General features: G+C 51.5%; 2 protein-coding genes across 2 annotated transcripts in view; one reads left to right on the top strand and one right to left on the bottom strand.

Moving 5' to 3' along the window:
• The window catches only part of CMTM4 (CKLF like MARVEL transmembrane domain containing 4), a 64,900-nt gene extending 50,325 nt beyond the window's left edge, over positions 1-14,575 (top strand). Inside the window, exons 2-4 of the mRNA XM_079906519.1 lie at positions 1,813-1,989; positions 8,933-9,031; positions 10,109-14,575. Of these exons, the coding sequence (XP_079762645.1) occupies positions 1,813-1,989; positions 8,933-9,031; positions 10,109-10,273 (441 nt within the window). The 3' untranslated portion in view covers positions 10,274-14,575. The remainder of the gene's footprint in view (positions 1-1,812; positions 1,990-8,932; positions 9,032-10,108) is intronic.
• Positions 14,576-17,359: 2,784 nt separating this feature from the next.
• Positions 17,360-27,003, bottom strand: CMTM3 (CKLF like MARVEL transmembrane domain containing 3). Its single transcript, XM_079908165.1, has 5 exons — positions 26,716-27,003; positions 23,502-23,657; positions 22,348-22,443; positions 21,821-21,941; positions 17,360-19,816 (listed from the first exon to the last, which is right to left on the bottom strand). Exons 1-5 carry the CDS (start codon positions 26,980-26,982, stop codon positions 19,788-19,790), a joined length of 669 nt encoding a protein of 222 aa, XP_079764291.1. The 5' UTR covers positions 26,983-27,003; the 3' UTR covers positions 17,360-19,787.
• Between the last annotated feature and the right edge of the window lie 22 nt (positions 27,004-27,025).

Raw genomic sequence — 27,025 nt, forward strand, 5'->3', positions numbered from 1 at the left:
TTGTAACTCTATACTGATGTGTGTTATTTCTTGCCCAAGATTACTAGGTCCAATTACAGGGGTAAAAAAAAAAGAAAGAGAAATTTTTTTAGGAGTTTCCCTTATATGAACTCTTTCTTTGTGAATTGATTGCAAGTCAGGCATGTAATTCAGATTGAGAATGAAAGTGTCTGGTTCTGTAGAGAATTATAAGGAGAGCCATTAGGAGAAGCACAAAGTATGCTGTAAGGCCCATAATTGTTACGTATTGACTTAGAATAGAAATATGGAAAGACCACATATTGTTAGAAAGGCATGGAAAAAGCAGAGCCTCCCTTCCTTTCATGTGGAGACTGACAAGTCCGTCAGGAATTGTTGGGGTGGGTTTGAAGAGGCTCCCCGGGCCCCCATTCGCTGGCTTTGTGCAGGTTAGTGAGCTTGGTGCCTTGGGAGTGGAGGGAGATGGACTGGCCCCTACCCTCAAAGAGCTCAGGAGGCAGAGAGATCCATGGTGGCAAGTGTGATAGATGGAATGCAACCACAGACGTGCAAGCTTTCCTGGGAGAGGGTAGGATCAGTCACGTCTGGCGGGGAGAGGTGCAATCAGGAAGGGCGTGGGGAAGATGTGAGCTGAGCGTGGCACTGAAAGGCATGAGTGGGACTCCTGGAGGTGGAGAAGGGCCCCAGAGCAGCCTGTGCCTCCTATGCTTCCCACACTTCTGTCATCTAGGGTTGTTGTCCAAAAAGCAGACTGTGACTCTGGAGGTCAAGGAGGGGAGGCAGAGATTCTGCATTTCTAACAAGCTCCCTGGTGATGCTGACGTTGCTGGTTCTAAGGACAAATCTGGAACCACAGAGCTGCCTGCCTGTGCTTCCTTGACTTTTGGGGAGGTCCGGCCTGGAAGCTCTGGCACAGGCTTGACAGGTAGTGGGCGGCGAGGCGCTCGGTTGCGGAAGTGGGGTACAGACCAGGAGCCCAAGACTGGGCTGGTTTTAGGTGTAAGACCACCTGACTTTTCCTTGATCACAGGGCCACTAACTCAGCCCCTCTGCCGCCTCCTGTTCCTGAAATCTCCCTTTGAAACTGGTGATTTCCATTGATACCTGTTTGCTTTCATGATCTCTCATCGCTTGGGACATACTGCTAGAGTGTTACTTTGGTCCTTCCGAAAGAAATTGATTCTATTGTTTGTAGATTTAAAATGTTTTTATAAACTGCCAGGCTGTCTCTTTATCATCAAGTCCAATGATAAACTTTTAAAAAGCATGGCTCATGAGTTAATTAGGTGGGCCTTATTTTGGGGTGGGACTTCTAAATGGGGGAAGGAGGTTATACAAATCCTTCTCCTAAAGCCATCAAGGGTCTCAGTCAGCCTGTGTGACCTCAGCTGAACCAGCAAGGCAGTTGCAGATCCCACCAGGACCCTGCTCTCTTGATGTTTGGCATCCTTGTGGTGGAGACTATGCATGAGAAGCGTGTGTAGGCAGTGTCCACTTACTCGTGGCAGAGACAGACTGAAACCACTGAGGGCATGTTCCTGTTTGCTTCCTCACGAGGAGCTGCACGGCACCAGCCTGGTGTCAGTGTCCTGTGGTGGGGCTTGGTTGTTCCCATGAGGAATCTGATCCTTTCATTAAGCCCCCTATACCTGTTCTTGGGTAAGAATTGGATCAGGTCACATCCCTGACCGTGATACTGCTGTCCCCAGGGGAGAAACTCCGGGGCTGTATGTGGCGGCGGTGGTTGAGTTTTATTTAAATGCTGCGGACATGTGTGTCCACAGATGTGTGCTGAACGTACACGTACATGTGTGTTTGTAATTTTCTTCCCAGATTTTGGCCCTGATCGCGTTCATCTGCATAGAGACCATCATGGAGTGCTCCCCGTGTGAAGGCCTCTACTTTTTTGAGTTTGTGAGCTGCAGTGCGTTTGTGGTGACTGGAGTCTTGCTGATTCTGTTCAGTCTCAACCTTCACATGAGGATCCCCCAGATCAACTGGAACCTGACAGTGAGTAGAAATCACGCTCTCAGATTAGGAAAGCATCGGGTACTGCACAGCTCCCAGGGAAAGCAGGAATCAGTCCATGGCATGTTTGGTTCCAGCTCTTTTTGATACTTAAATATTCCATTGTAATGCAACTGTGAAATTTTAAATTTCCTTACTGGGTTGAATAAAATGACTACAAAATTAATGGAATCTTCACTAATGATAGAAACATAACAATTATTCTGACCCCTTTAAAGATGTCATTTCGATTTTGGGGTCCTCTGAGAAGATTGGTTATGTTGATATTTATAGAATATGGGAAAGAGAACATGGAATTAATACGTTTGCATATTTTTCACACTGGACCTGAAAGCTGTTTGCAAAAATATTGATTCAGGAAGAATTGAAAATATGAATGAAATTGCCATTAACTTGTGAAACCTAGGAATATTATTAAATTCAAAGCAGCTGGGAGGTCCCAGACGGTTTGCTGGTTTGATCAGAGAGTCTTGAGGAAATGTGTCCTCTTCCCTCTGTGGTTTGGGGGTCTTAACTCTGTTTGACAGCCTTACCTTCTGACCGGCATAGGCATCTCAGGGCCGGTCACTCCCAGGCCCCTTTTCCTGGGCTTGTGTAACTTGTCCTTACTGTGCCAAACGGAAAAGGGAACTTCACAGCCCTCGGTTTTCTTGATATTTCTTTGCAGATCAGCACGTGCAGGAGCTCACAGGGAACCAGTTAGGGAGACACAGGCAAGCACTATCAGCTGCCTCTCCTTCTGTGCCTGGGGGTGGGTGGGGGGCTCTGAGACCACCTGCCCTCATGCAGGCTCCTCTCTTGGCGGCCAGTGCTGGGTGTATGCAGCACCGTGGGAAGTGTGGTCCGAGTGCAGGAGCCCAGGAGGAGGAGGCCTGGGCTGGTCACCTTGCCTGGTGGGGCCACTCCCATGGTGTTCATGTGGGGGACCAAGAGGAGATGGTTTTCCTGACAGAGTTCTCTCTGTGTTGTTCACACTCTTTTAGGAGGAAAAATAAAAAGACAATTGGACTAGAAAAGTTGTCAGTTGCAAACTCAGATGGTTTTGTCCCGGCATTGAAAACTAAGAAAAAAGCTCTAAAACCTCAAGATACTGGAGGCATTTTGTCAGTTTTTGGTGACAGATTTTAATGTCTCAGCTCTTTTTAAGATGAAGTCTGTGTTATCCATAAGAAAATGCTTACAGAGTTGTGCTCTAAACTGATAGTGTAATGAACAGGTAGCGCAAGAGAACCTCACAAACCGGCCCCCCACCAACTCACACACAGGCTCCATGGGGGCAAGGGCATTGTTGTGGGGCAAGGTACGTTGGAAACCCAGGTCCCCGGGAGTTTCTAAGGCCACAATAAATACTTTCTGAGGGAGGGGCTGGACCGGGCTGTGAATGAAACCATGCTGGAGATCCTGTTTGACAAAGAAGCAGCTGCTAGGATGGTTAAGATCCAGGGGTGGGACTTCCGTGGCGGTCCAGTGGTTAAGAATCCGCCTTCTAATGCAGAGGACGCAGGTTTGATCCCTGGTTGGGGAACTAAGATCCCACATGCTGCGGGGCAAGAGCCCGAATGCTGCAACTAAGACCCGATGCAGCCAAAAAAAAAAAAAATCAAAAAACCCCACTGACTTTAAGTTAGGCCAACCTGTCTGCATTCAAGTCCAAGGTGGATCTTAAGAGCTGGGTATGACCCTGGGCAAGTCACTTAGAGCCCCAAGTTGAGATGATAATATTTTTCTTACAGGGCTGTTTTAAGAATGAAATGAGACAGTGTGTATATAGGCTCCAAAGCAGTGGGTGCTGTTGCCAGTATGAGAAATATTAACCTTACTGTGAGTCAGAGGCCCTTGGTGTCTGTCAGCCACATCATTCTCCTGTAAACTTCCACCAGCTTTGACTTCACTCCCTTAATTCTGTCTTACCTACTTATTTGACAGCCATAAATCTGTTAGAAGACTTTATACTTCACTATATTATATAACATAGGCATTTATAACCATTAGCTTGTAATAATTTATAATGGAGTGTAATCTGCAAAAATACTGAATCACTGTACTGTACACCTGAAACTAATATAATATTGTAAATCAACTACATTTCAATTTAAAAAAAAAGGATCACTGGGAATTCCCTGGCAGTCCAGTGGTTAGGACTCTGCGCTTTCACTGCCACGAGCCCAGGTTCAATTCCTAGTTGGGGAACTAAGATTCCACAAGCTGTGTGGCGCAGCCAAAAAAATAATCAGTTAGTTAGGTAATTAATTAATTAAAAAAGGATCACAGATCACCATAACAACAGCAAAAAAGACTTCATACTTCAGATTTCTGACTAATTCATACTGGCCTTTATCTTATCTCCAGAAATACCTATTTGTTGAGCTTTCTGAAATCCTGATTTTTCTATTTTAACCGTGAAAGACTTTCACTGGTTGACAACCACATTTTTGGGGTTATATCGAAGTGCATCTTTTTCACTGGAAAGTTAACATCCCTCCTGTCCTTTCGGATGGTGTTGGCTAGGGCCGATGACCGGGTGGTGATGTGGTCACTTGAGAACACTTTCTGTCCTTTAGGATCCTTTGCAGGATTTCCACCCTTTTAGAGCAGGTGAAGGTGTCTGCTTATCCAACAAAAGAGTATGTAAGTTTCATGGACTCGAGGAGATGGTACTTACTGATGGGAGCCCAGGTCATCTGTTCTCAGGGACGGGAGCAAAAGTGATTTCTTAGAGCTGATCCGGCTGGAATCATCACAGTGGGTTGGCCTTGGGTGTGTGTGTTTCCCTAACAAGGTGGTAGGAGTATTCTTGACCCCAAGAGAGCCAGTTGATGAGTGACGTAGGGTGTGATTGGTATAGATTTAGAAAACTGGGCCATTTTGGGAGATAAGTTGACTCACATATGCATGAAAAATGGTACATAAGGAGGACAATGCAAAGTATGTATTTTATACAAGCATTATTTGATGCAATCAGAAAGAGTGTGTTAATATCAGCTTGTTTTTTTGTTTGTTTTTTTTAGTGACTCTATGGGACTTATTCTGTGATGTGTGTTTTTCTCTGTATATTGGGAGCTCACAGGCCCATGTGTTCTACCTGTGTTCACCTTGATTGGTGCCCCTGGCCTCCTCTGCCACCCCGTCCCTCTCTCCTTCCATCCTCTTCCTACCATTGACCCCGGGCGCTCCCACTCTCCTTAGCCGGCACTCAGAGCCCTCAAGCCCTGTAAGCGCAGCCAAACTTTTGAAAGCAGACGGAGGTCCGCACACGCCTTCTCTACTTCGCTGCTTCCTGATGTCTTATCTCAGCGTTTATCGTCAAATACAGCATATTCAGAAAAACTTGTAAAAGTAAATGTACCGTTTAGTGAAGAATGATAAAAGACTGCGGCCATAACATGGGTCAACAGATAGGATGGTGTCAGCACCCCAAAAAGCCTTCCCTGTGTCCTTCCCGAACAGGAGGACTGCCTCTTCCCCTCCCCCATCCACTCCCCTGACTTTGTCCTTGAAAGTCCTCTGGTCAGCATCACTGGGGGCCTCTGTTCTCCTGGATCCTATGGTTGTTCCCCAGCCCTCCCCGCCGCCCCCAACCGTTTCAGCGCCGGAATACGCTCAGCTCAGTCCCTCCTGCCCTACTCTCTCCTCTTGCCTCTGATGACACCACAATCTCAGTCTCTCTTCTTTCTCTTTGGTGTTCCTTCTTAGTGGCCTCTGTGGCCCCTGCTCCTCCCACAGATGTCTCCCGACCTGAGAACCCAGGCTGGGTGCTGTGGTGAGTTGAGAACAGTCCCCCAGAAGGGCCACTTGCAGAGTTCTGAGGCTTTCGCCACGACTCATTGGGTACTGTTTTCTGACACCACTTTTGACACCAAGTATGTGGTTTTTTCTGACACCAAATCTGTGTAGTTTTTCCACACTGAGTACTTCTCTAATTCTCCAAGACCAACTGGGTGTCCAGCAATTCAATTCCGTTCTGACACTAACTCCCAGAGTTAGTGCAGACCCCACAGGTTAAAGGGCTCAGTCCCGTGAGACTGCCCCCGACACAGATGGGGTCCCAGGTGACCTGCACTTCTGCTTGGCCAGCTGCAGATTCAGGAGTTCCCACAAGCCCCTCCTCAGGTTCGATAATTTTCTAGAACAACTTAACTTGGAAAAGTGCTTTATTTATGATTTCTGGCTTGTTCTAAAGGATACAACTCAGGAGTAGCCAAAAGGAAGAGATGCATAGGGCAGGGTCCAGAGGAGTCTCTGTCCCCATGGAGTTGGGGGGCAGCACCCTCTTGGCACGTGGAACCCCGTCACGTCATTCAGGCTTTTATGGAGATTTCATTACGTAGGCGTGGTTGATTAAAATCTTTGGCCATTTGGAGGTTGAACTCAATCTCCAGCCCCTCTCCCGCCCACAGGGGCTGTGGAGCTGAAAGTTCCAACACTCTAATCACCTGGCTGGTTTTTCTGATAACCAACCCCCATCCAGAAATTATCTAGGGGCTTGAGAGTCACTTCATTAGCATAAACTCAGGGACAGTTGAAAGGGCCTCGTTAAGAATGACAAAAGATGGGGCTTCCCTGGTGGGCGGTGGTTGAGAGTCTGCCTGGGGGTCATGGGTTTGAGCTCTAGTCTGGGAGGATCCCACATGCCACGGAGCACCTGGGCCTGTGAGCCACAACTACTGAGCCTGTGCGTCTGGAACCTGTGCTCCACAAGAGAGGCCGCGGTAGTGAGAGGCCCGCGCACCGCGACGAAGAGTGGCCCCCGCTTGCCGCAACTAGAGAAAGCCCTCGCACAGAAATGAAGACCCAACACAGCCAAAAGTAAATTAAAAAAAAAAAAAAAAAAAAGAATGACGAAAGACACTCCTATCACTCAGGAAATTCCAAGGAATCTGGGACAAAGACCAAATATATATTTTTCATTATGTCAAACTCATCCTTTCTAGGGCTCAATTTCCTCATCTCTAAAGGCCCTTTATTATAGGTATTTTGGATGGTAATTAGGTTAGGGCTCAGTGAGACACTGGGAGTTATATGCTTCGCACAGTGGGCTCTCTGTAGATGGTAGCTGCCCCTGTCATCAGTACTACGATCATCCCTTTGATACTGGGGCCATCTGAGCACAAGTCAGTGCACTGTATGGTCCGAGTGGTTGTAAACTTCTTCTCTTGTCCATGTGTAGGGCTGACTCGAGCTAACCACAGAGCCCAGTGGTATTGAACACCTGCTTTGGGCCAGGTTTTGGGAACTGAAAGCGCAGGGTAGGTAGATGCCACTCTACTGTGGTATGTGTGCTCTGGGTGATCCCGTTTGGTGTGAGGCCTGGGAGAACACAATGGATTCCTCGGGGCATGGGGCCTGGAGCAGGTCAGTCAGGGAAATTCGGAGAAAACGCCAGATTCCAGCTGAGCCTTGAGGGATGAACAGGTGCTCGCTGGGCACAGAGTATGGAAGGGTGGGATACGTTGTAGGATGGCCCACTCTCTAGGATTGGATCAGGGTCATAGACTCAGGGTCCCCTGGGGCTGCGCATGTGGCGGAAATGGGCAAGTGAGAAGATGGGCCAGGGGTCTGGGAGACGGAGAGGTTGTTCTCCTACTCAGTCACAGCCAATTGTGTTACTTCATGGGCCTTCAGAACAGTTTTTCAAGAGCAGCTGAAAGATGGATTTTGTTTGTTTTTTTTAGAAGTTTATTATGTGCAGTCTTCTGATGTTTAAATGCTGGCTTGTTCAAATCTATTTTGAACAGTGTACAAGTCAAACCTCTCTGTGGGCCGGATCCCGATGATCAGTTATTGGAGTTACTTCGGCTCCCACCTGTGCTTATTGGTGTGTTAATGAAGGAGAGACCAGAAAGCATGTGTGTGTGAGGGTGCCCTTCCTCCTCATCTCCTGGCCTAAGAAGGGGCTGCAACCTTGGGTGTTCTGGGCCCCCCCACCCCAGGAAGCAATTTGGCTGGGTGTGAGACTGCAGGGAGGGGAGCTACCACAGCGGCAGACATGAAGCACGTGACCGATGAGTACATGCCCCATTAAAAGCATTAAAACAAACAAAACCAAAAAGCACCAGTGTTGACTAAACCCAACCCATCCCCAAATCCACATCTGAAGGCATGCCTGTGTCTGCTCCCTAATATGAAGGGTGAATCTACAAGCCTTAATTTTGTTTCATGGCCAAGGAACTCAAGATATTGATGCTGACTAACTTTTGCAGTATTCCAGTTTTAAGCCTTTTAAACTGTGCAAGTAGTAAGTGTTTGTTATAGAAAAAGTGGAAGATACAGATAATAAAGGAAAAATAAAATCATGTGATGACCCAAGAGAAATGAAAACATATGTCTACATAAAAGCTTGTAAGTGGGCTTCCCTGGTGGCGCAGTGGTTGAGAATCTGCCTGCTAATGCAGGGGACACGGGTTCATGCCCTGGTCTGGGAGGATCCCACATGCCACAGAGCAACTAGGCCCGTGAGCCACAACTACTGAGCCTGCGCATCTGGAGCCTGTGCTCCGCAACAAGAGAGGCCGCCATAGTGAGAGGCCCGCGCACCGCGATGAAGAGTGGCCCCTGCTTGCCACAACTAGAGAAAGCCCTCGCACAGAAACGAAGATGCAACACAGCAAAAATAAATTAATTAATTAATAAACTCCTACCCCCAACATCATCTAAAAAAACATAAAAAATAAAAAAAGAAATGGTAACATGACGTGGTTGGTTAAAATGTGGATTTTGCTGTGGTGATATATCAAATAGCATCATTAACTGTTATCCTCTTTGCCTTCCTCTGTGTGACCAATACCCGTGGGCCATCAAGACTAAAATATGGAGGCAGCAGAGAGGCGGGGTATTGTGCTTTTTATTTTGAAAGTTCTTCAGTTGCGTTTAGGGCAAGGCATGAAATGCTTCTTTTCAAGTGATTTTATTTTGTCTTATTCTTTAGGATTTGGTCAACACTGGACTCAGCACTTTCTTTTTCTTTATTGCTTCCATTGTACTGGCTGCTTTAAACCACAAAACCGGAGCAGAAATTGCTGCCGTGGTAAGTGAACTCAACGGGTTGAAACAGGGCTGATTTGTACACTTTCTGTGCCTTGCTCCTCTGGTCCCCTGGCCTGTGTCCTACTCCTTCTCCTTTAGCTTTTTCTTTGCTAATGATACTGTTACTGGGCCAACGGAGGTCCCAGTTCCTTCAGTGCTGCGGTTCTTAAAGTGTGGTCCCTGGAACAGCAGCCTCAGCATCACCCGAGAACGTGTTAGAAATGCCCTTCTTGGCCTCCCCCAGAGCTGCCGAGTCAGAAACGTGTTTTAACAAGCTCTCAGATGCACACTCAGGTTTGCGAACTCCTGCTTTAGTCTCTTCCCAGTGGAGCCCTGGATGTCTGTTAGTGGTGTTGCTTTTAAGGGCCTTCCCTGCCGAGATGGGGTGTTAATGAAGCAGATGCCTGCCGTCGGGGTGGGGTTGGGGAGGATGGGGCCAGACAATGAAAGAGTTTCTCCCTCTGTGTTCTGCATTTCCTTATTGTTCTGTATTTGCAAAGAATATGTAGCACTTTTGTAATTGGGGGAGGGGGATGGTTAAAAGGTTTATTAAAAATGCTAAACTGTTAGCTCTCCAAGGTTTTAGTCAGTAGATTCATCAGTCATTATCTTATCATTAAAACTCCACTGCTTCTCAGCCTGGAGCTGCCCACCCAGAGCTGCCCAGGTGAGTGGCAGCTGGATAGCAGGTGGGGGCTGGGGGCTGTGATTTGGAACGTCAGGTCTTGCGGTTTGATTTGGGGCTCACACAGCGAGACCCTGATTTTTCATCTCATGGTGTTTCATCTACATTGTATTTTCCTCCGAGTACCAGTGTCATGAAGGTCTGTGAAAGAGGCACTTCTGTTTCCTTGTAGAACCACTTCTGCTGGAGACTAATTGCTTTAAAAGAGACCTTAGCCTGCCTTTCTGTGGGTCACACGACTATGAACTTGGCCATGACAAGCTGAACATTCAGCGGGGCTGCGTGTTGGGGTTAGAGCTGGGAGAGCTGCTGCAGCTCGGCTCATTGTAAGCTGCCCAGAGACCCCTCAGACGGCTGACGTGCCCATGGACTAACTGGGTTTGTGTTTCGTAGATATTTGGCTTCTTGGCAACCGCGGCGCACGCGGTGAGCGCGTTCCTGGCCGCGCAGAAGTGGAGAGTCAGCCTCCGCCAGCAGAGCGCCAGTGACTACATCCGCGCCCGCACGGAGTCCAGAGACGTGGACAGCCGGCCCGAGATCCAGCGCCTGGACACGTGAGGACGCGCCAGAGTCCTCTTCCCTCTGCTCCTCGTGCCCGTCCTTTCAATCAAGTTTTTCTGTCCCTCATCACGTCAGATTTTCATGTGACTAAGTTGAATTTTGTCCTCCTCGGTAAAAGTTCATTTTGGGAAAGGGTTTTCACAGTGGCCCTCGTGGCGGGTGCCTGAGGCAGGGAGTCCCGTGCCCAGCTGTTCAGAAAGAGGTGGGCGGGACAGGTCCCCAGATCCTCTGGTTTGGTGGCCCTGGGAGCCGCTGGCCTCACAGGCTGCCATGTCCACTTCACTGTCCCTGAGCACAGGCTTCACGTCTGACTCTGAGCCACCTGTCATATGTATTTGTGACAAGTCAGGACTTTGGATTAAATGGGGGCTGCTAGGAGTGGGGGGCGGAAATCAAGGAATGAAGGTGCATGGTTGGAACAGTCGGTGAGCAGTGATTCCGGGGCAGCTCCCATAGCTGCCCCAGGTCAGCTTTAGTCTCGCTGCCAGGATCCCCCTCTCCCCGTTGTTTTCCATGCCCGGGGCATCGAGACACCAGCACAAGCCTGGAAAGCCACGTGAGACACTGAGGGTCTTGGCGGTGGGTGTGCTGGCGGAGCTTTTCGCTGGGTCTGGGGTTTGAGGCGGGTGGGAAAAGCTGGCATCCTCTTGGCACAGCGCTGCGGCACTGCTGACCTGTGGGAGGGTCACCATTTGTTTCCTACCCTGCTGAGAAATCCCTTGATGCTTCCTCAAATGAATCACCTCCCTGAATCTCAGATTCTCCTCCAGGAATGTGGGGACCATCTTTTTTCCAGTTTCCTCCCTTTCCTGAATACTTTGAGGCTGGACTGCAGATTCTCTGTCATTTTACCTTCCCAGGTAAAAGCCATGAAAGAAATACAGTCCATTCCCCCAGCCCGAAACCTTGCCCATTTGCTGGCATCATGGACCACAGGTGGGGACACACCTCTGTTTTAGGGGTGTGCACTGATTTTCAAATGCCTGAGAAGAGTTCTAGAGTGATTCTGAGTAGATCTGTCTAGGATTTGAAAATACTTGAATCTGCACCATGACACACCCTTTCACTGATGTTTCAGAGGAACGGTCGTCCCTGTGCCTCAGGGTCGTAACCATGAATGTCGATCTTGGAATCTGTAGGGGAAAGTTCCAGTTATGTAAGGTTTTGAACTGATTCTCGATAAAGTGACGATTATTGTGGTGACTGAGTTAAATGAGCCCCTACGATGCTGTAGTTTTTTATTTTTTTTCTGTTGGAGACTAATTGTATCTTTTATGGAAAAATTGTTTTAACGTGTCAGGTTTTCACTCTGAACTGTTTTTAATGTTTACAAACCTCACTCTAGCTCTAATATTTTGTGTTTCTCCCTGACCGAGGAAAAAAACGCTTACTGCTGGTTGGAAGATTTTGCATTAACGTGGAGAGTCCCCAGGATCTTGTCCTAGTGAGTGTTTACAGCTTCAGCAGCGTGCGGTGTAATGAGAGAGAGGGTCTGGGTCTGGGGGTGGGGCGAGCAGAGCCTGTGTGAGAAGTGTCCAGCTGTGCACACACGGCATCACGTTCTGCAGAGCAGAGCAGCGTCTGATTTCCCTGCGCGGGTGGATTGATCAGGTAGCGCTGCTTGCCTGGGGATTCCGCAGGAAACGGTACTGTGCTGTCTCTGAAGGGTCGGGGTTAGGGCTCCCTGAACTGAACATCCCATACAATCCCAGTTCTGCCGCAGTTCCTTTCCAGGGCCGTGACCCAGGTCACCTGTTCAAACCCCTGGTGTGCTCAGGGGCCTTGGGCTGCAGGTGCAGACCCAGCTCATCAGGCGGTAATTCCCCTCCCTCTGTTCCCGCAGAGGGCAGCCAGGCCTGGTCACAGCGGGTCTGACGGAGCCCTCTTCCCGTGGATGTTGTGAGGCCGTACAAACCATGCTTCACAAACTCCATACCTATTATGTGTAGTGATTTTTGAGGAGATTATGACATCTGGATTTTATCTGTTCATTTTATATATTTATTTTGCATTTGTTGAGTGTATATGCTTAGTCAAAATGGGGCTTCTCTCCCTTTGAGAGTTCCATTTAAAAACAGGGTCACAAAGACTCAGCCTTGCATTAAATGGGGCCCACTTAGAAGGACCACCCTGAACTGTATCAGAAACCTCCTGCTGGGACTTATGTTACTTGGCCTCAATAAAAAAGCCGCCTTTGAAGTGAGATTGAAAAATAGAAGACTGTTCAGGCAGGGTTGTTGCCCCAATTTTCCCAAGTCACTTCAGTAAAACCAGTTTATCATCTGGTTGAAAGGAGCCTATTGGCCTCCTGAGGATGTGTTGTCAGCTGCAAGGAACGGTTCTGAAGCCCATCGCAGTTGTAAACGCTGATAGATGATAAAAAGTGGTGACACCTTGTGCTATAGGCCACTTAGGAATTATTGAATAATTTGCATCTTAGTGTTAGAATCTTGGAATTATTTATTCCCCTGTAACTATTTAATGTCCTTTGTGCCATGAGACTCTCCCATGGTTTTTGTAAATATATTTCTTTATATTTAATAAGCTCCCACTACAACCAGAAGTGGCCAGGTATGCAAATTGGTGTGATGCAGAGTCATAAGGCCTGTCACGCGTGGCAGTGTGGTGAGAAGGAAGGAATATGGTTGTCCAGTGTGAATGGAAAGACGCCTGCATTTTCCGTATGTTGTCTGTGTGTACAAACAAGACAATCTAGATTTGGGGGGCTTAAAAGGACTGTTTTTTGCAGACTGAAGGAAGCTTATTTTTGCATTTAATAGTTCCAATATGGACCCATGTCAGTTTGGTTTGGGGCATTTTTGAGGCTGAGGCAATCTTAGTGTTTCTCAGTTTTCTGGTGGGATGATATTGGCTTTCATAGTTGGTGCCAGACTTGTGTATGTTTGAATTTGTTCCTGGAGACTGGATGGTTGAAACCCTCAAGCATTTGGTGGAAACTCTGGTGGTTTTAGATGGATGCAAACACTGACGTCTTCAGAGAAAGTTTATCCTGGCATCAATTTGGTCGATGCGGTATTTTTTCTTTTCTCTGATTCTCCTTTAGCCTCCCTTCACACTGCTGAAGGCACGGGGTGGGGCGGGGGGAAGTACCTTTTCCCTTTCATACAGGGAGATTCTAATCACGAGAGCCTAAAGATACTTGTTGGCTCCATATAAAGCCAGGGAAAGACAAAGCCAGTTACAGATTAAAATCTCACAACAGAAGTTCCATTTAAAGCAAAGAAAATAGATTTTCACTCTACAGCAACAGTCGTCCAAGAGATTCCCTTTGTCCACAGAAAGGCAAGAATGTAGTAGCCTGCCCAGTCCCAATGGCCATGTCTTCCATGGCAACTTGAACCAAGATGCCAGCGTGGATGAAGCCCGGCCTGGCCCCAGGGAAGCCAAGGACACAGCCTGGTTCTGAGGGCTCGGCTCTGGAAGGTGGATGCCACCCCCTGCCCTTCGGGCACCATCACTGCCCTTTGGCTAAAGGCTCATGCCCATGGGCAGGCATGGAGTGTGTCCGACCCCACCCTGTGTCGGATGCTTCTGGAGAGAGCTTTGTGACTCAGTTGAAAACTTTCCTACTCTTTTAAAGTTTGCAGTTTCGTCTGCCTTTCTTCGAAGGTTTCTTAGTGATTCAATCTTGGGTTAAGCCACATGCGGCCTCTGAGGAGATGAAGCACTAACCCTTTTGTCTGCACGTGTATGTGAATTCTTGCTTGCAGCGAATGACCCTTGAATATCCCCTCCCAGTTTCATGTGTGTGTGGCCCAAGCTCACCTTTTCTTGTTGACTCGCATGTGCTGTTTGGGAAGAAACCCACGTGTTTAAGAGGCGGACCAAGTTCCTAATCTCGGGCTGTACAAGATGTTCTGTGGGTCGTTCTTAGAATCTGTCCTAACGGATGAATAAAGTGTGGAGACAACGTGCGGCCCCTGTAGTGATTCTGGGAGGCCATGACGACTGAAGTGGGTCCCGTTGTGCCATCCATGTTCAAAACAAAGCAACCATGAAGTCTTTGTGCCAGTGCCAGATTTTCATTTTCTCCACCTCTGGTTTACAGGAAAATATGACGTTACACAGGTAGCAAAAGGTGAAAACACCTTCTAGGCTGCTGCCGATTGACTGTCTCAAGTGAAATAAAAAGTTGCTTCCTGCTCCAGCGACTGCCATTAGCGTGTGAGGTCTCCAGACAGTTTTCTGGCTCCTAGTGAAGTTCGCAGAACTCAGGGGCTCCCTCTTATTTCATCAGCAACCATTCCCAGGACCAGCTAGGTGACAGCCGGTGAAGTGGGAGCAGGGGCGGGTCTGGGAGGGGAGAGGGAGGAGGGGGAGGCTCAGAATGTCTGCCGTGGGCCTGTCAAGAGCACTGGACGTGGTTACCCACCCAGGGTGCTTCCTGCCCTCTTTGGAAAAGCGAGGTCTTGTGTTCTGGAGCCCACCGGAGAGCAGGAGCCAGCGTGGGGAACAGCGTGCCTTGGCGCCGGGCTCTTGGTGTGAGTTTGGGGACTCACAGGTCTGGACAGGTGACTCGGATTCTGATTTGGGTGCCCCTCAGAGAGGACGCAGGCCTGACACCGCCTGCCGTGGCTTTGTAAACGCTCCTGGCTCTTTATGAAATCTCCTGTTTCTTCTCTTCTCAGCAGATATCTCTGAAATCATAACTGTCGGTTGAGAAGGTCATTTGAAATATCTGGCTCTTTACATTTCTTTTATTTAGAAACTGTCTCTGAAAGAAAATACCCTCGATATCTGTTAGATCTAGAAGAATTTTCTTCTCAAAGTTGAATGTTTGTTTAACTTTTCTTCACACCAGTAAATGGCATTCATATACTTTTAGGCTTGACACAGAGGGGTGGGTTCTGATATAGTTTCCCTTCGTTTGGTCTAGATTCTTTTTCCATTTGGATATAATTTCTCAACCTTGGGGATTTATTTTTTCCTTTCTAGTTTTGATTATTCTATAAACATAAAAGTAAAGAAAAAAAATTACCCGTAAGTCCGCTGAGTAAATCAGTGGCGACTTGCCTAGAATAAAGTTTAGTTTATGGGTCCTTGAATCGTCTCTCTTTTTCACAGGGTTAGTCTGTTGTCTAGTTTTTATGCCAAGACTTTAATTTGGGTGACTTGCTATCTAGACACCCTGGAGTGTTGTGTTTTCTTTGGGATGCATTCTACACAAGGCCGAGAGCCTTCATTAAGGGGTTAATAGCCTGGACTCTAGTGAGCTACATCAGAACTTTCATGGTTCTAATTTAGAGTAGGAACTTGTCTCAAATGACCTTAATCAGCTTTGTTGGTGGGATTAGGGAGAGGCCCAAAGTTTCTTTTCATAACTGCACCTCAGAGGAGAGAACGCGTGACACAATTGATCTGACAGTGGTTTGTACGGGTTTCAGTAGTAGCCTGGAACTATCCAATCTGAGTCGTCTTTGGAGGACACTGCTGAAACCCGGTAGGAAGCACCCCTTTTATCAGGAAAGCCACCTGAAGGGACGGTCAGGAAACGAGGACAGCATGGGGGCTTGGTGTCCACGCAGGCAGGGCCGGGTCTGTCTGCTTCCCTTCGTGGGCCGTTTTGCTTTCCTGCATGTTCCAGAATGGTTTTGCAAGTTTCAACTCTGTTCTCCTTTCTGCAGATGTGAGGAAGGCAGATACTCAGTGCTTGGAGGGAGAACTGGCTGGTCCAAGGGTTCCTGGGGGAGCGGGAGGGCAGGATGCCTGTGCCGCCTCCCGGGACTGGCCCAGGCCGCTAAGGCCTCTCGCCTGCTTCCAACTGTCACTCCGTAACCCGTTTAAAACCGAGTTTTCAAATCCTGCCTCATGATGAAACTGACGTATGTGGATAAAACCAGTGCTTTTCATAACTTGATTCTGATGTAGTTTCCTCTAAAAGAATGCTAGGGGTCGAAACTATTTGTATATGTTGAAATTTGTAGGGGTTCAGGAACCCGTGGCAAAAACACTTAACTATTTATTACAGGTATGACTGTATTTTTTCTTTTCCCAAAGTAGGTAATTATGTCTTGTGTATTTTAAGACAAATAATAATCACTTCACCTTTGGTGCCTTCCGTGTGTCAGTCACATGAACACTCTTGTCAATCATGGAATTGAAGAAAAAAAAGATGTACATTTAGTTAAACAAGATAACACTATTTTTGTAGCATGATTTTAGATTTTGTCCTTTTAATATTGCTTCCAGCAATGTTGGTTTTGAGGTTTGGTCGTTTTCCCTTTAAACTTCATTATATATCTTAAAAAAGAAGAAAAAAAAAACCCCAACCCCCCGGCTTTTCCTGTCTTGTTTTCTGCTGCTTTCTCCCCAACATCTCGTTTCTGCTTATTTAAACAGTCTGAGAGTAAGAATATATTTCTGTGAAATAGTTATTAATCAGTATAACTGCATTTGGCATTTTTTAACCCCTTTTTCAGTTTGAACAGCCACTGCTCATCTCAAACAGTAAGAGGAAAGTGGTTCCATAAAAAAAGAACAGAACATTCTCGGTGCTCTGACTTCCCCTTCTTTGGGTCTAAAACGGTGAAAAAAGCCCTTTCTCTGGCTGGTGTCTGTCTTCCGGATCAGCTCAGGCCGCCGTCCTTCGCCTTGGCCAGCCTCCCTCTGCCCGCGTGAGACGTGCTGGGGGGCGGGGGGGGGGGGAATCTCTGCTGGTCTCGGGCTCACCTTCCACTCGGATCTCAGATTGGTTTGTGGATGCCCTGGGTAGGTTCCGTGGCCCTTCCTGGTTTCCCGCCCAAACGTAATAGATCCCCTGCTGTGACAAGCTTGATGAAATTAAGACACAGAGGACGTGCCGGCTGCTCTTTTTGCTTTCCCACCCCTGCAGGACTGAGTTATGTCTGGTCAAGAAAAGTCTTGAGTAAACTCGCTGAGCCCATTTAAAATGAAGGAATGGATTTATTAAAACATACAACTGTAGCTTTTGTGTGTGTGTGTGCGTCGCTTTGAAGGGTCGGAATGTGTCATTTTCTAACAAAGGAAGTCGAGTCAGATGGCTGATAATTCCCATGTGATTACTCGGTACTTGGCCCAGTGATACTTGGGAGAGGGGCAATGTTAATTTAACAACTACTACACTTTGCTTCTTAAAAGTCTATTTCCTTTAACAGTGTAGACACAGCTGCGGGGCGACCTGAGGTGACGCCTGGTTGGCAAACTTTGGTTTACGCTGTTGGTAGGTCAGAGCTCCCATCCTGGCTTTTGAAGCTGGTGTGGATGCCCTGGGGTGGGCACCACCCGGCTCCCACAGGCTCCCACGTTTGACTCTATTCATTTGGAGTGGTTTGGGGGCCCCAAAGCCTTTGCTCCTGTTGGTTTGTCCCTGACAGCAGACAAAGCCTCGTGCTGCCCTCAGTTTTCCCTCTTTATTTCTTTTGAAGGACCAATTTTTCATGGTACTTGTCCTGATTGTTTTCATAGTGTTCAAATCTGTATTTTTGTATGTAGAGGGAAATAATTTTCTCAACACTAATCGCTAATAAATACTGTATTAAATTGTCATGAAGGAGTTCTTGTTTAATAAACGGACATGTAAAAACAGTGTCATCTCTTTCTTCGCTCTGCCTTGCCTCCCGCCCCTTCAAAGGCTGTGGCCCGGATCCTGAAACAGGCCCGTAGGGCGGGGGTTGAACACAGCCACAGTTGGGGGTGAGGACTCTGCAGTGTCGCTGTCCACAGGCGGCTTGGCTGGGCCTGGCTGGGCCTGGCGAGGTGGGGCCACACCCACAGGCCCGTTGGCTTCTGCACAGTCGACTTTCATATGTGTTTTCAGAACACACTGTGTGTGAAAGTTGGGGCAGAATGCCTCGATCCTTTTCCATCGCCGGGGCCAAAGCACTGACTTACCACGGGACGTGAGCCTGATGCGTGGGTGAGACCCTGGGCCTCTTGCGAGGACCTGGGCAAGTCACCGAACCTTCCATCAGTTTCCTGAACTGTGAAAGAGGATTGTGTGAGGTGTAGAGTAAACGTGCCGACGCCTAGCGGGGGCCTGGTGGGGAACAAGTGCGCGTGCATCACTGCTGTAACCTGGAGCTGCCAGGATCTACACAGCGCGTGGGACCACTCTGCTGACGCATGACACCCGGCAGCGTTGCTCCGGGTGTGTAAGGTTTTTTTCAAACACACACACTCCAAGCAGGAAGTCAGTCTGATTTAATCCATTATGGCTTTTTTCAGGGTAGGAGATTCACATGCAAGAGAAGAACAAAGATTACAAATGTCCAAAACATGAGTCCAGAGCTCTGGCTCGTTCACAAGGCCTCTTGGGTCACAGGAAATGCCATGTAAGAAGCTGCTTTTGTGTAAAAAAAAAAAAAATTATAAAGTTACAAAATCCCATTGAAGATACATGCACAGCATAATAAGGTCCTTAGGTGAACACAGAAGGCACGTCTCGCCCCTCGTGAGGGTCAGGTGTTCAGAAGCACATTGTCCTGAGGGCCCGAGAGCCTCTGGCCTGCTGACGGCCCAAGGAAAGACAGGGTTTGGCTGGGCCTGCCCAGCTGCCCTGGGGGCTGTCACTGCCACTTTGTCGTGTGGAGCCCTCGATCTCTTGGACCTGGTAAGCTAGTCTACGAGCTCTTCTTGAAACAGTCTTAGACCCAGAATAGGCATGTCATCTGAAGAAGATATGGTCTCCAAGGGTGTAAAGTATCACTCATGGGCACTGGGACCCACTCTCTCCTAGATCACACAGCAAAGGCCAGTTTTCTCCCTGCTTCAAGAATGAAGAGGGGGACTTCCCTGGCGGTGCAGTGGTTGAGAGTCCGCCTGCCGATGCAGGGGACATGGGTTCGTGCCCCGGTCCGGGAAGATCCCACATGCTGCGGAGCGGCTGGTCCCGTGAGCCATGGCCGCTGAGCCTGCGTGTCTGGAGCCTGTGCTCCACAACGGGAGAGGCCACAACAGTGAGAGGCCCACATAACGCAAAAAAAAAAAAAAAAAAAAAAGAATGAAGAGGGAACTGTTGCTCCTTGAACAAAAGAATCTTGGAAGCGTCGTTCTCAACAAAATGCCTGCCGTGAGCAGGGGCACCAGATGCAGACAGAAGCCGCTGGGGCCCAGGGATGGCCCTCTGCCGGTTTCTGTCTTGTCTCTCCCCCACACTCACCACAGCATGACGTGCTTCCTGCAGTGGTATAACAAGGCTCTATCTGCTTTGTCCCCTTGTGCTGATTTTTGGCAGAGGTTCAAGGGCTTAAGGTCTGTGGGACAGAAATGAGAAGTGGCAGAACGACGCCCTCACGAAGAGAGAGGCTGGAGAGTGCTAAGCGCCAAGGGGTGTCATCGTGTATGCCAGGCTCAGGAACGTCACCCTGGGGCTGTGAGGAGGCCTGCTCCGTCAGCAACTCCCGCTGCTGTGCGGGAAGTCACAGCCTCCCTCCCAACATGCACGGTCCCCTGGCCACACTCCGGCCAGCACGGTCAGGAGGTGCAGGAGCGGAAGCCTGCGTGGCTCAGGCTGCCAGGGCAGGTCGGGTCTTCAGTCGGAGTCAGAGTCGGAATTCTCTTCTGAAAGGAAAGCAAAGAGGATGCCTGGCAGGAGTTTCGGGGCCAGCGGTGCCTGGGAGCCATCTCCGGGGAGGCACTGTCAGCTGGAACCCGGGGCTCAGGCCGCTCCTGCAGCTGATGGTGCCGTGGGTGGCGTCTGCTTGGCGCGAGGACCATCGAGTGCTTGGGAGCCTCTGGGTGCAGTCGAATGGAGGTGGGGAGCCCAGATGCCCCTTGCTCTGGGGCTCCAGGCCCTCCCAAATCTGCCTGGGCCGTTCTTACCTGGAGGTGTCAGGGTTGTATATCTGCCCCCCAACCCGCAGTTCAGCAGGTCAAAATGGGGCTAGCTATTGCCCAAGACACTAAAACATACTGGAAAATCAGGAAGCTTCTTTTTAGCCATTTCATAGTTTCAGTCTCCCCTGCCCCAGGAGTTTCGATGTCACTTGCCTGGGGACAGCAGGCACTCAGTGGAGAGATGCCAACTCCAAGGCGGGGCCTACAGGCCCCTCAAAAGCCCCCCCTTGTCCTTCTGTCCAGCCACATGTCACTGCTGATCCTCACTGGACACGACCACCTGTTCCAGAGAAACACCTCACCTGTCCTTTATACTCTGTTGTCTTCCCTCCACCTGTCCCATTTTTTTCTGCCTGCACACTCCTATACATCCATCAAAACCCAGCAATGGGGTCACCTCCACAGCCTCCTAGCTGGCACATAGGGTGGGTGCTCCCTCAGCTGCTTCATCCCTACCTCTGTTAGCTCTCGTTGTGCTGTTATGGTTGACATCTACTCTGGGCTCCTCGTGCCCCGTTTGTGCCGTGTGTGTACATCACCACTTTGTCTCTGGATCTAATTCCTGTCTGGGCTGAATTCCCTGAGGGCAGGTAGTTGGCCTTGCCCGTCTGCACATCCCTAGGGCCCAGCACATGGCAGCCTCTGTAGGTGTTTGGGTCAACAGAGGCTGACAGAAGGGCCGCGAGGGATCATGGGACACCAGGCTGGGGGAGTTTGGTGCTGAGCCAAACATCCGATTTACTCAGTTGCAAGGAGCTGACACCTGCTTCTCCATTTAAAGCCTGCCTGGGGGTGTGGAGAGGAAGGGGCAGGTAAATGGCCTGGGCCCTCCGTCCCGGGTCAGCTCCTGGGCTTCCCAGCATTTCTGTGCTGGAGCCTCCACCGCCCCTGTAACTCCTGCCCCCTGGGCAGGGACCTCCACCTCGTCTGGTGGCCTCCCCGGGCGGGAGAGCCCTGGGCTGTGACTGAGGAGGGCCTGAGGGAGATCACAAGCTCCAAACCAGCTTGGAGCTTGGATGCACCCCTGTAGGGCCCCCAGCTGGGCACATGCACCCCGAGGATGCGACACGTTGGTATGGCTGCTGTCACGGATGGAAAAACCAGCCGTCTAACTTGCAGGGGTTTTTTGTTTTTGTTTTTTAAATCAGGTAACAGCACAACAGCCATTCTGAGCTGAAGGATGGCTTGAGGGACCAAAAAGTCTGTGGCACTTTCTTTGGGTCTAAAAAGTGAAACAAGCCCGAGCTTGACTGTGTTTGCCTGGGTGCTGCGGATAAGCATGAGAGCTTGGTTCGCTGGCCCTTAAGCTGGGGGTAGGCGAGACTGGGGAGCGGAGGCGCTGCTGTGGGACAGGCGGCCACGCTGCAGCCCAGTGGACGGCGTCCAGGGAGTTGAAGGCGAGTGACTGGCCGCGCTGGGGGCTCATCAGGGAAGGTTTCATGAGGAGGAGGTGCCGGGCGTGCCCTCAGCTTGCCCTTCCTGGAAAGGCTGAGGCCCTGGGGAATCCTGTGCTCCCCAGAGGGGACCGGCGGGCTTTATGATCAGTGCCGCATGAAGGGATAGGAGAATCAGGCTGTGAAAACACTTCCTGCCCATGGGGAGAGAGGAAATGCTCTTACCCCAGCCTCAAACTAGCCGAGTGTCCCCAGGGGAGAGCAGGGCCCCTGCATCAACCGTTTCAGGTGATGCGCTGGGTTCCCTGGTGGGACCCACAGGGTGGCTACCTACCTTCTGCCTTGTCAGCTGCGGTCTCACCTGCGGAGTCCCCTTGTTTGAGGAATTTGGCCACATCGTTAAAGATCAGGTAGAAGTCAATTGCAAACACGATGGTGGCAAAGAAGCCAAACACCTGTGGGATACAGGGGACAGGGAGGATGGGACGTGTCATCAGGAGCTGGGAGCCTGGGAATGGGGGGGGGGGCAGCCGGAGCAGCCGCTGCCCCATCCTCATAGCTTTGTTTTTATCTGCTTGGATAAGTAGCTCAGATTGGCGGACACAGACCCCTCCCGTTAATGACAGATAGAAAAACGAGCTGTTAACTTGGTTTGGCAAACAGCCTTTTTGAACACTGGGCAGAGTAAATCTCCAATAAGAGGACAGTGGAGTCGCTGAGATCCACGTCAAAGTCCAAGGTACTGAGGCAGAGGCAGAATATGCCCAAGAAGCTAAGAGGGGCACCCACTTAGGAGTGGGGTGAACTTGAGTGGGGCATCACTGGGCATCGCCCCCTCCCAGGGGTAGAGTGGCTACTCACTCCGGCTGCTTTGGAAGCTCCGTCCGAGTATTTGGCCACAGCTGTGATGGAGATGGCGAAGTAGATGAGGGCCGCTGTGACACAGCGTAGGAAGTCCTGGGGAGAGAGGGGCATGGTCACAGCGCCGTGAGCTCCCTGGAGTGGGGCACAGCATGGGAAGGGGGCCGCTGGGAGCCGAGGCAGGGGAGGGGGGCTCAGAAAGGCACTGTGTGCCAAGAACAGGGCCGGAATCCCACCGTCAGAGGAGGATGGGCCTGGCAGCCTGGACACATGCGGCCCCCAGGTCCAGCGTCCACGGCGCTCCCGCTCTTCCTGGCCCCACCTGCACTCCCTGGTCCTCCCCCAACCTCCACCCCGCCCCTGCCCAGTGGCCCCCTGTAGGCTGCTGTCCTCTGCCAGGTGGACAACAGGGTACGGACCAGGCTGCAGCTCTCCCTGTGGGTTGGCCCAGATGCAGACTTCCCCGTTTGGCGGGCAGGGAGAAGTTGGAAATCTTGTCACTGCTCCCTCTGGCTCTCCAATAGGGAGATCTGGCCCCGGACCTTGCTTTGCCACATACTTGTGGCAGATCATTTATGTGTCATGGTTTCTGTCTACCGGTCCCTAAAATGGGGACAGGGGGTGCAGCCCATCAGGAAGAACACTGGGTATGAAGTCAGGAGACCAGAGTTCAAGTGCAGCCTTTGCTGTACCTTCTCTCTTACCCATTTCATACAGCAAAGTCCGGGATGGGGTTCTGGGCCCTCCCAGGTGATAAAAAGAGTTGTCAGGCGGCTGAGATCTGGGTAAGCCCTGCAAGTCCTCAGTTAACCTGCCCTGCCCCGTGTGGAAATGGCTAGAATTCCTGCGGCTAAGACTCATGCCAATGGGCCCAGTTGGGAACACCAGCGCCACCTGATGGCGAGGGGGGAGGATGCCGTCTGGGGTTCGTAGCCTCACAGAGGGACACTGGAGGCCCTGGAGGCACGGCAACCTGCCCTGGGTCATGTGGCTGCCGTGCGGTGGGGCCTGGATCATCCGAGGCCAGGCCTACCCACCAGGCTCAACCAACTGCAAACGCCCCCTCCAGTGCATTGAAGAAAGGGTGAGGGCCGAAATGCACAACTCTCCGTGATAGCCGGTCAACCCCTTCCTCCCGGGGCCCCAGCCCTCACCATCATGGGCCAGCACAAGCCCTGCCACTTGTCGTTCAGCTGCATGGCATCAGCAAAGAGGAAGCAGAGGGCCAGCAGGAACTCCAGCAGGGGCGCCGTGAGGAAGGCGGATGCTGAGGACGCCACATAGCAGACAAAGGTGATGAAAGAGAGACCCTGGGAGGTGGTGGAGGGAGAAGTCAGAGCCTGTGCACAGCCCCTCCCTGCAGGCAGGACTAGAGGAGGCTCCAGCAGGTGAAGTGACCTGCCCAGTCCTGCAGCTGCAGGATTAGAACTCCATCAGACGCACACCCGTGCTGCCCCCAGTGCCTCTGGGCATGGCTCTGCATCCTGACCTCAGGCCAGCTCCCTGCCGGGACCCAGTCAGGAAGCCCCAGCCTCTCCTGCGTCCAGCCCCCCAGGAAGCTGCTTCCTGGGGCTGTGCCACTCCCACCCACCCCAGAGGCTCTACGGCAGAATCCACCAACTCAGATGGTGCCCAACGGGAAAATCAAACCCAAGCCGTCTCAAAGGCAGTCCACTAAGCAGGAGCCAGTTTCAGAAAATTACACCCAAGATTTGTGCTTGAAAGAAAAATTTACCTGAAAAACTACACAAATGTGGTGCTTTAGTTAATGATACACATGCTGAAGTATTCAGAGTTGAAAGGTACTGATGTCTGCAATTTACTTTGAATGCATCAAAAAATAAAACGTTTTGATGGACAGATAGATATGTGATAAAGCAAATAGTATAACCTAGGTGGTGGGTATATGGGGTTTTTTCTTGGTATATTTGCAAATTTTCACAATAAGGCGAAAACATCCAGGAGAGGGAGTGGTGACACTGACACTTCATGCCCTGCTGCATCATTTGTTCAGCCTTTGTGAAAGGTGGGGTGAACTGTAATGAGGAACTGATTAAGAATTAAAGTGTTTTCTGCAGCCCTGTCCACACACTGTGGGCGGCAACTGATGCGTGAGGATGCCGAGGCCCCTGGTTAGTTCTGCAGACCCGTGTGCTCTGAAGAGCAGACGGGGATGACGGGGCTGTTCACTGGACCAGTGCCTGCTGAGGCTTGTGGGGCCTCCTCAGCTCCTCACCACCACCCAGGCACCAGGTGCCCTGCACAGCCCACTTTGCAGATGAGAAGAGTGAGGTTCAGGGAGATGAAGTGGTGTGCTCAGTGTCATACAGCTAAGAAGAGGGCATCAGAATTTGAACTCTGGCTTGGCTGACTCCACATCTGGAGTTCTTAAGCAACACTGCCCTGTGGTTGCTGGCCTTTATCTGTCCTGGTTTTGGTCACTCTGGCTGGGTTTGAGCAGGTCCATGGCTGAGTAGCTCAGAGTGGGCCAGGGGGCTATGTGAGGATGACACCCAGATGCCCTACAGGAGGCCCTGTGGTAGCTTCAGACAAATGAGCTGAAGAGCACCCGTATCTGGTCTGAACATGACAATGGAGGTAGCTGAGCCCAACTTGAACAGATGGGAAACTAAGGCGTAGAGATGGGCTGAGAGGCTGCTAGGGCCTCCCAGGAAGGCAAGGCCACAGGACTCTGGCCTGGCCCTATCCTCTACTTCCTCTGCCAAAGGCTGTTCTGTCTCTCCTTTTCCTGTCCCCTACCCCCAAAGCCTGATTCTGGGGATCCCTCTCTCGATTCTGTTTCCTCAGTCCCTGATTCCTGGTGGCAACTTCCTCCCCCTTCCTGCCCATGTCAGCCTCCCCACTTGCTTGGGCCTGGGGGCAGCCAGAGGTGACCTGAGGGGGCAGGAGTGACCTCCAGTGGCTCCCCTTGCGTCTTCAGTGCCCACTCCTCATCCGTCCCTCCTCCGCACTTAATCCTCCTAGACCTAGATTCTTGGCGCCCAGCTTTGCCGAGGGCCTCCTCTAGGCTCTGGCCAGCATCCCCCCCACCCATGAGGTGGGCCTGAGTGGGGTGTGGTTGGGGTCCCCTCAGGGGATGGTGGATTCAAGGCTTCTCCAAAAAAGTGACTCCCATCAATCTCCAAAGTGGGGCTGCATGGCCAACCAGGAGGCAACTCCCTGGAGTGTGAGCTGCGAGTCCTGGACCGTGATGCCTCATCTGGGAGTCCGGCAGGTGCCAGGCTGGTGACCTCTGGGCTGACCCCAGAGGCAGAGGAGGTGGTAGGACGGCCTCCTGCTATCAGCTCTGGGTGGTACAAAGGAGAGGCTGCGGCAGAACCCTCCTCTCTCTGATCCCTGCTGTCCCCTGGCCCTCAACTGACCCATGTCAAATCCCCTAGAGGCTCGGGCCTCAGCTTTCTTGTCTGCAAAGTGGGAGTAATGACAGATTATCAAATTGCTGGAGATCTAAGTAACAAGTGCTCCACTCTTATCCCGCCTCCCCTCCGCTTGGCCTCTTCCTCCCCTTCCCTCCACAGAGGCCCAGCACCAAACCCCAACCCCACAGGCTGACAGTGCAGGAGTTTTCCGAGTGTCCCGAGGACAAAGGCCTCTTGACGGGCCTGGGGTGGGGGGCGGGGGCGGGAAGGAGGAAGGAGCTCAGCGGGGGCGGGACGGCTGGATCCTAGCGAGGGAGGGGAGGAGGGGGATGAAGTCACCCCGCTGGGCCGCCCCTCAGCAGCCTGGGTGGGGGTGGGCTCCCTGCGCGCCCCCCACTGTGTGGCCCGGGCCTCACCCAATCCCGGGGGTCCCCCCTCCCAGCTGGCTGGACTCCACTCTGGCTTCCGCCCTGCAGCTCGAGGCCCGGTCGGTCCTCCCTGAGCCCAAGAAAGCGGGCCAGGGAGCAGAGAAACGACCTGGGGTTCGCGAACGGCCGATTCCTCCTAGGCCCGGCCCGGGCGTGGCGAGAGGCTATGCGGAGCGGGGTGCCCCCGATGGAGGCCAGAAGATGCGGGGACGCAGCCCGTCCCAGAGGCCCAGAGAGGGCGGAGGCGCCGGAGGTCACACAGCGCTGGGCCGAGCTCCCAGGGGCCCGGCCGCCGCGTCGGGGGCCTCCTCCCCAAGCTTCCCTGCGGCTCCCGCCTCGCCTCCGACCCGCGGCTGAGCTTCAGCGAGCCCGTCCCAAACCGCGGAAGTTTGCCGATCTCAGTCCAACTTCGCGGGGCTGCGAGGGGCACCGGCCGGGCGGGGCGCCAGGACCCGGCCGTATAGAAGGCGGCGCCCCTAGCCCTACGCCCGGGAGCTGCAGGCGGGAGCTGCCGCAGGGGTCTCCGCGCCGCCGGGAGGGGGCCAGGGGCCCGCACTCACCGTCTCCGCCAGCAGGAGGCGGCCTTTGAGCGAGCAGAGGAAGGCGCGCGCCGGCAGGAGGGCGCGGAGCCCGGGAAGGGCCGCGTGGGGCTGGGAGCGGCCGGCAGGCTCGCGGTCTGGGTCGGGCTCCGGGTCTGGGGGCCACATGGCGGCGGCGGCGGCCGCGGCTCGGCCTCGCTCCCCCTTACTCTGCGTACAGGAGGGAAACGGAAACCCTGACTGTGCGGAAGGAGGATCGAGCCAGACCAGTTGGGCGCGGGGGCTCATCCCGCCCCGCCCCGCCCCGCCCCGCCCGCGCTCCGCCCCTCCT

This window comes from Stenella coeruleoalba, assembly GCF_951394435.1.
Source record: "Stenella coeruleoalba genome assembly, chromosome: 20".
Classification (NCBI taxonomy): Eukaryota; Metazoa; Chordata; class Mammalia; order Artiodactyla; family Delphinidae; genus Stenella; species Stenella coeruleoalba.

What these genes read in the sequence shown, in the direction of transcription:
- CMTM3 (XM_079908165.1), bottom strand. Translation starts at nt 26,982, where the DNA reads ATGAGCCCCCGCGCCCAACTGGTCTGGCTCGATCCTCCTTCCGCACAG. An exon ending in GAGCTTCCAAAGCAGCCGGA is followed by an intron (nt 21,942 to 22,347) that starts GTGAGTAGCCAC and finishes TGTATCCCACAG; the next exon opens with GTGTTTGGCTTCTTTGCCAC. An exon ending in CGCAGCTGACAAGGCAGAAG is followed by an intron (nt 19,817 to 21,820) that starts GTAGGTAGCCAC and finishes CTTTCCTTTCAG; the next exon opens with AAGAGAATTCCGACTCTGAC.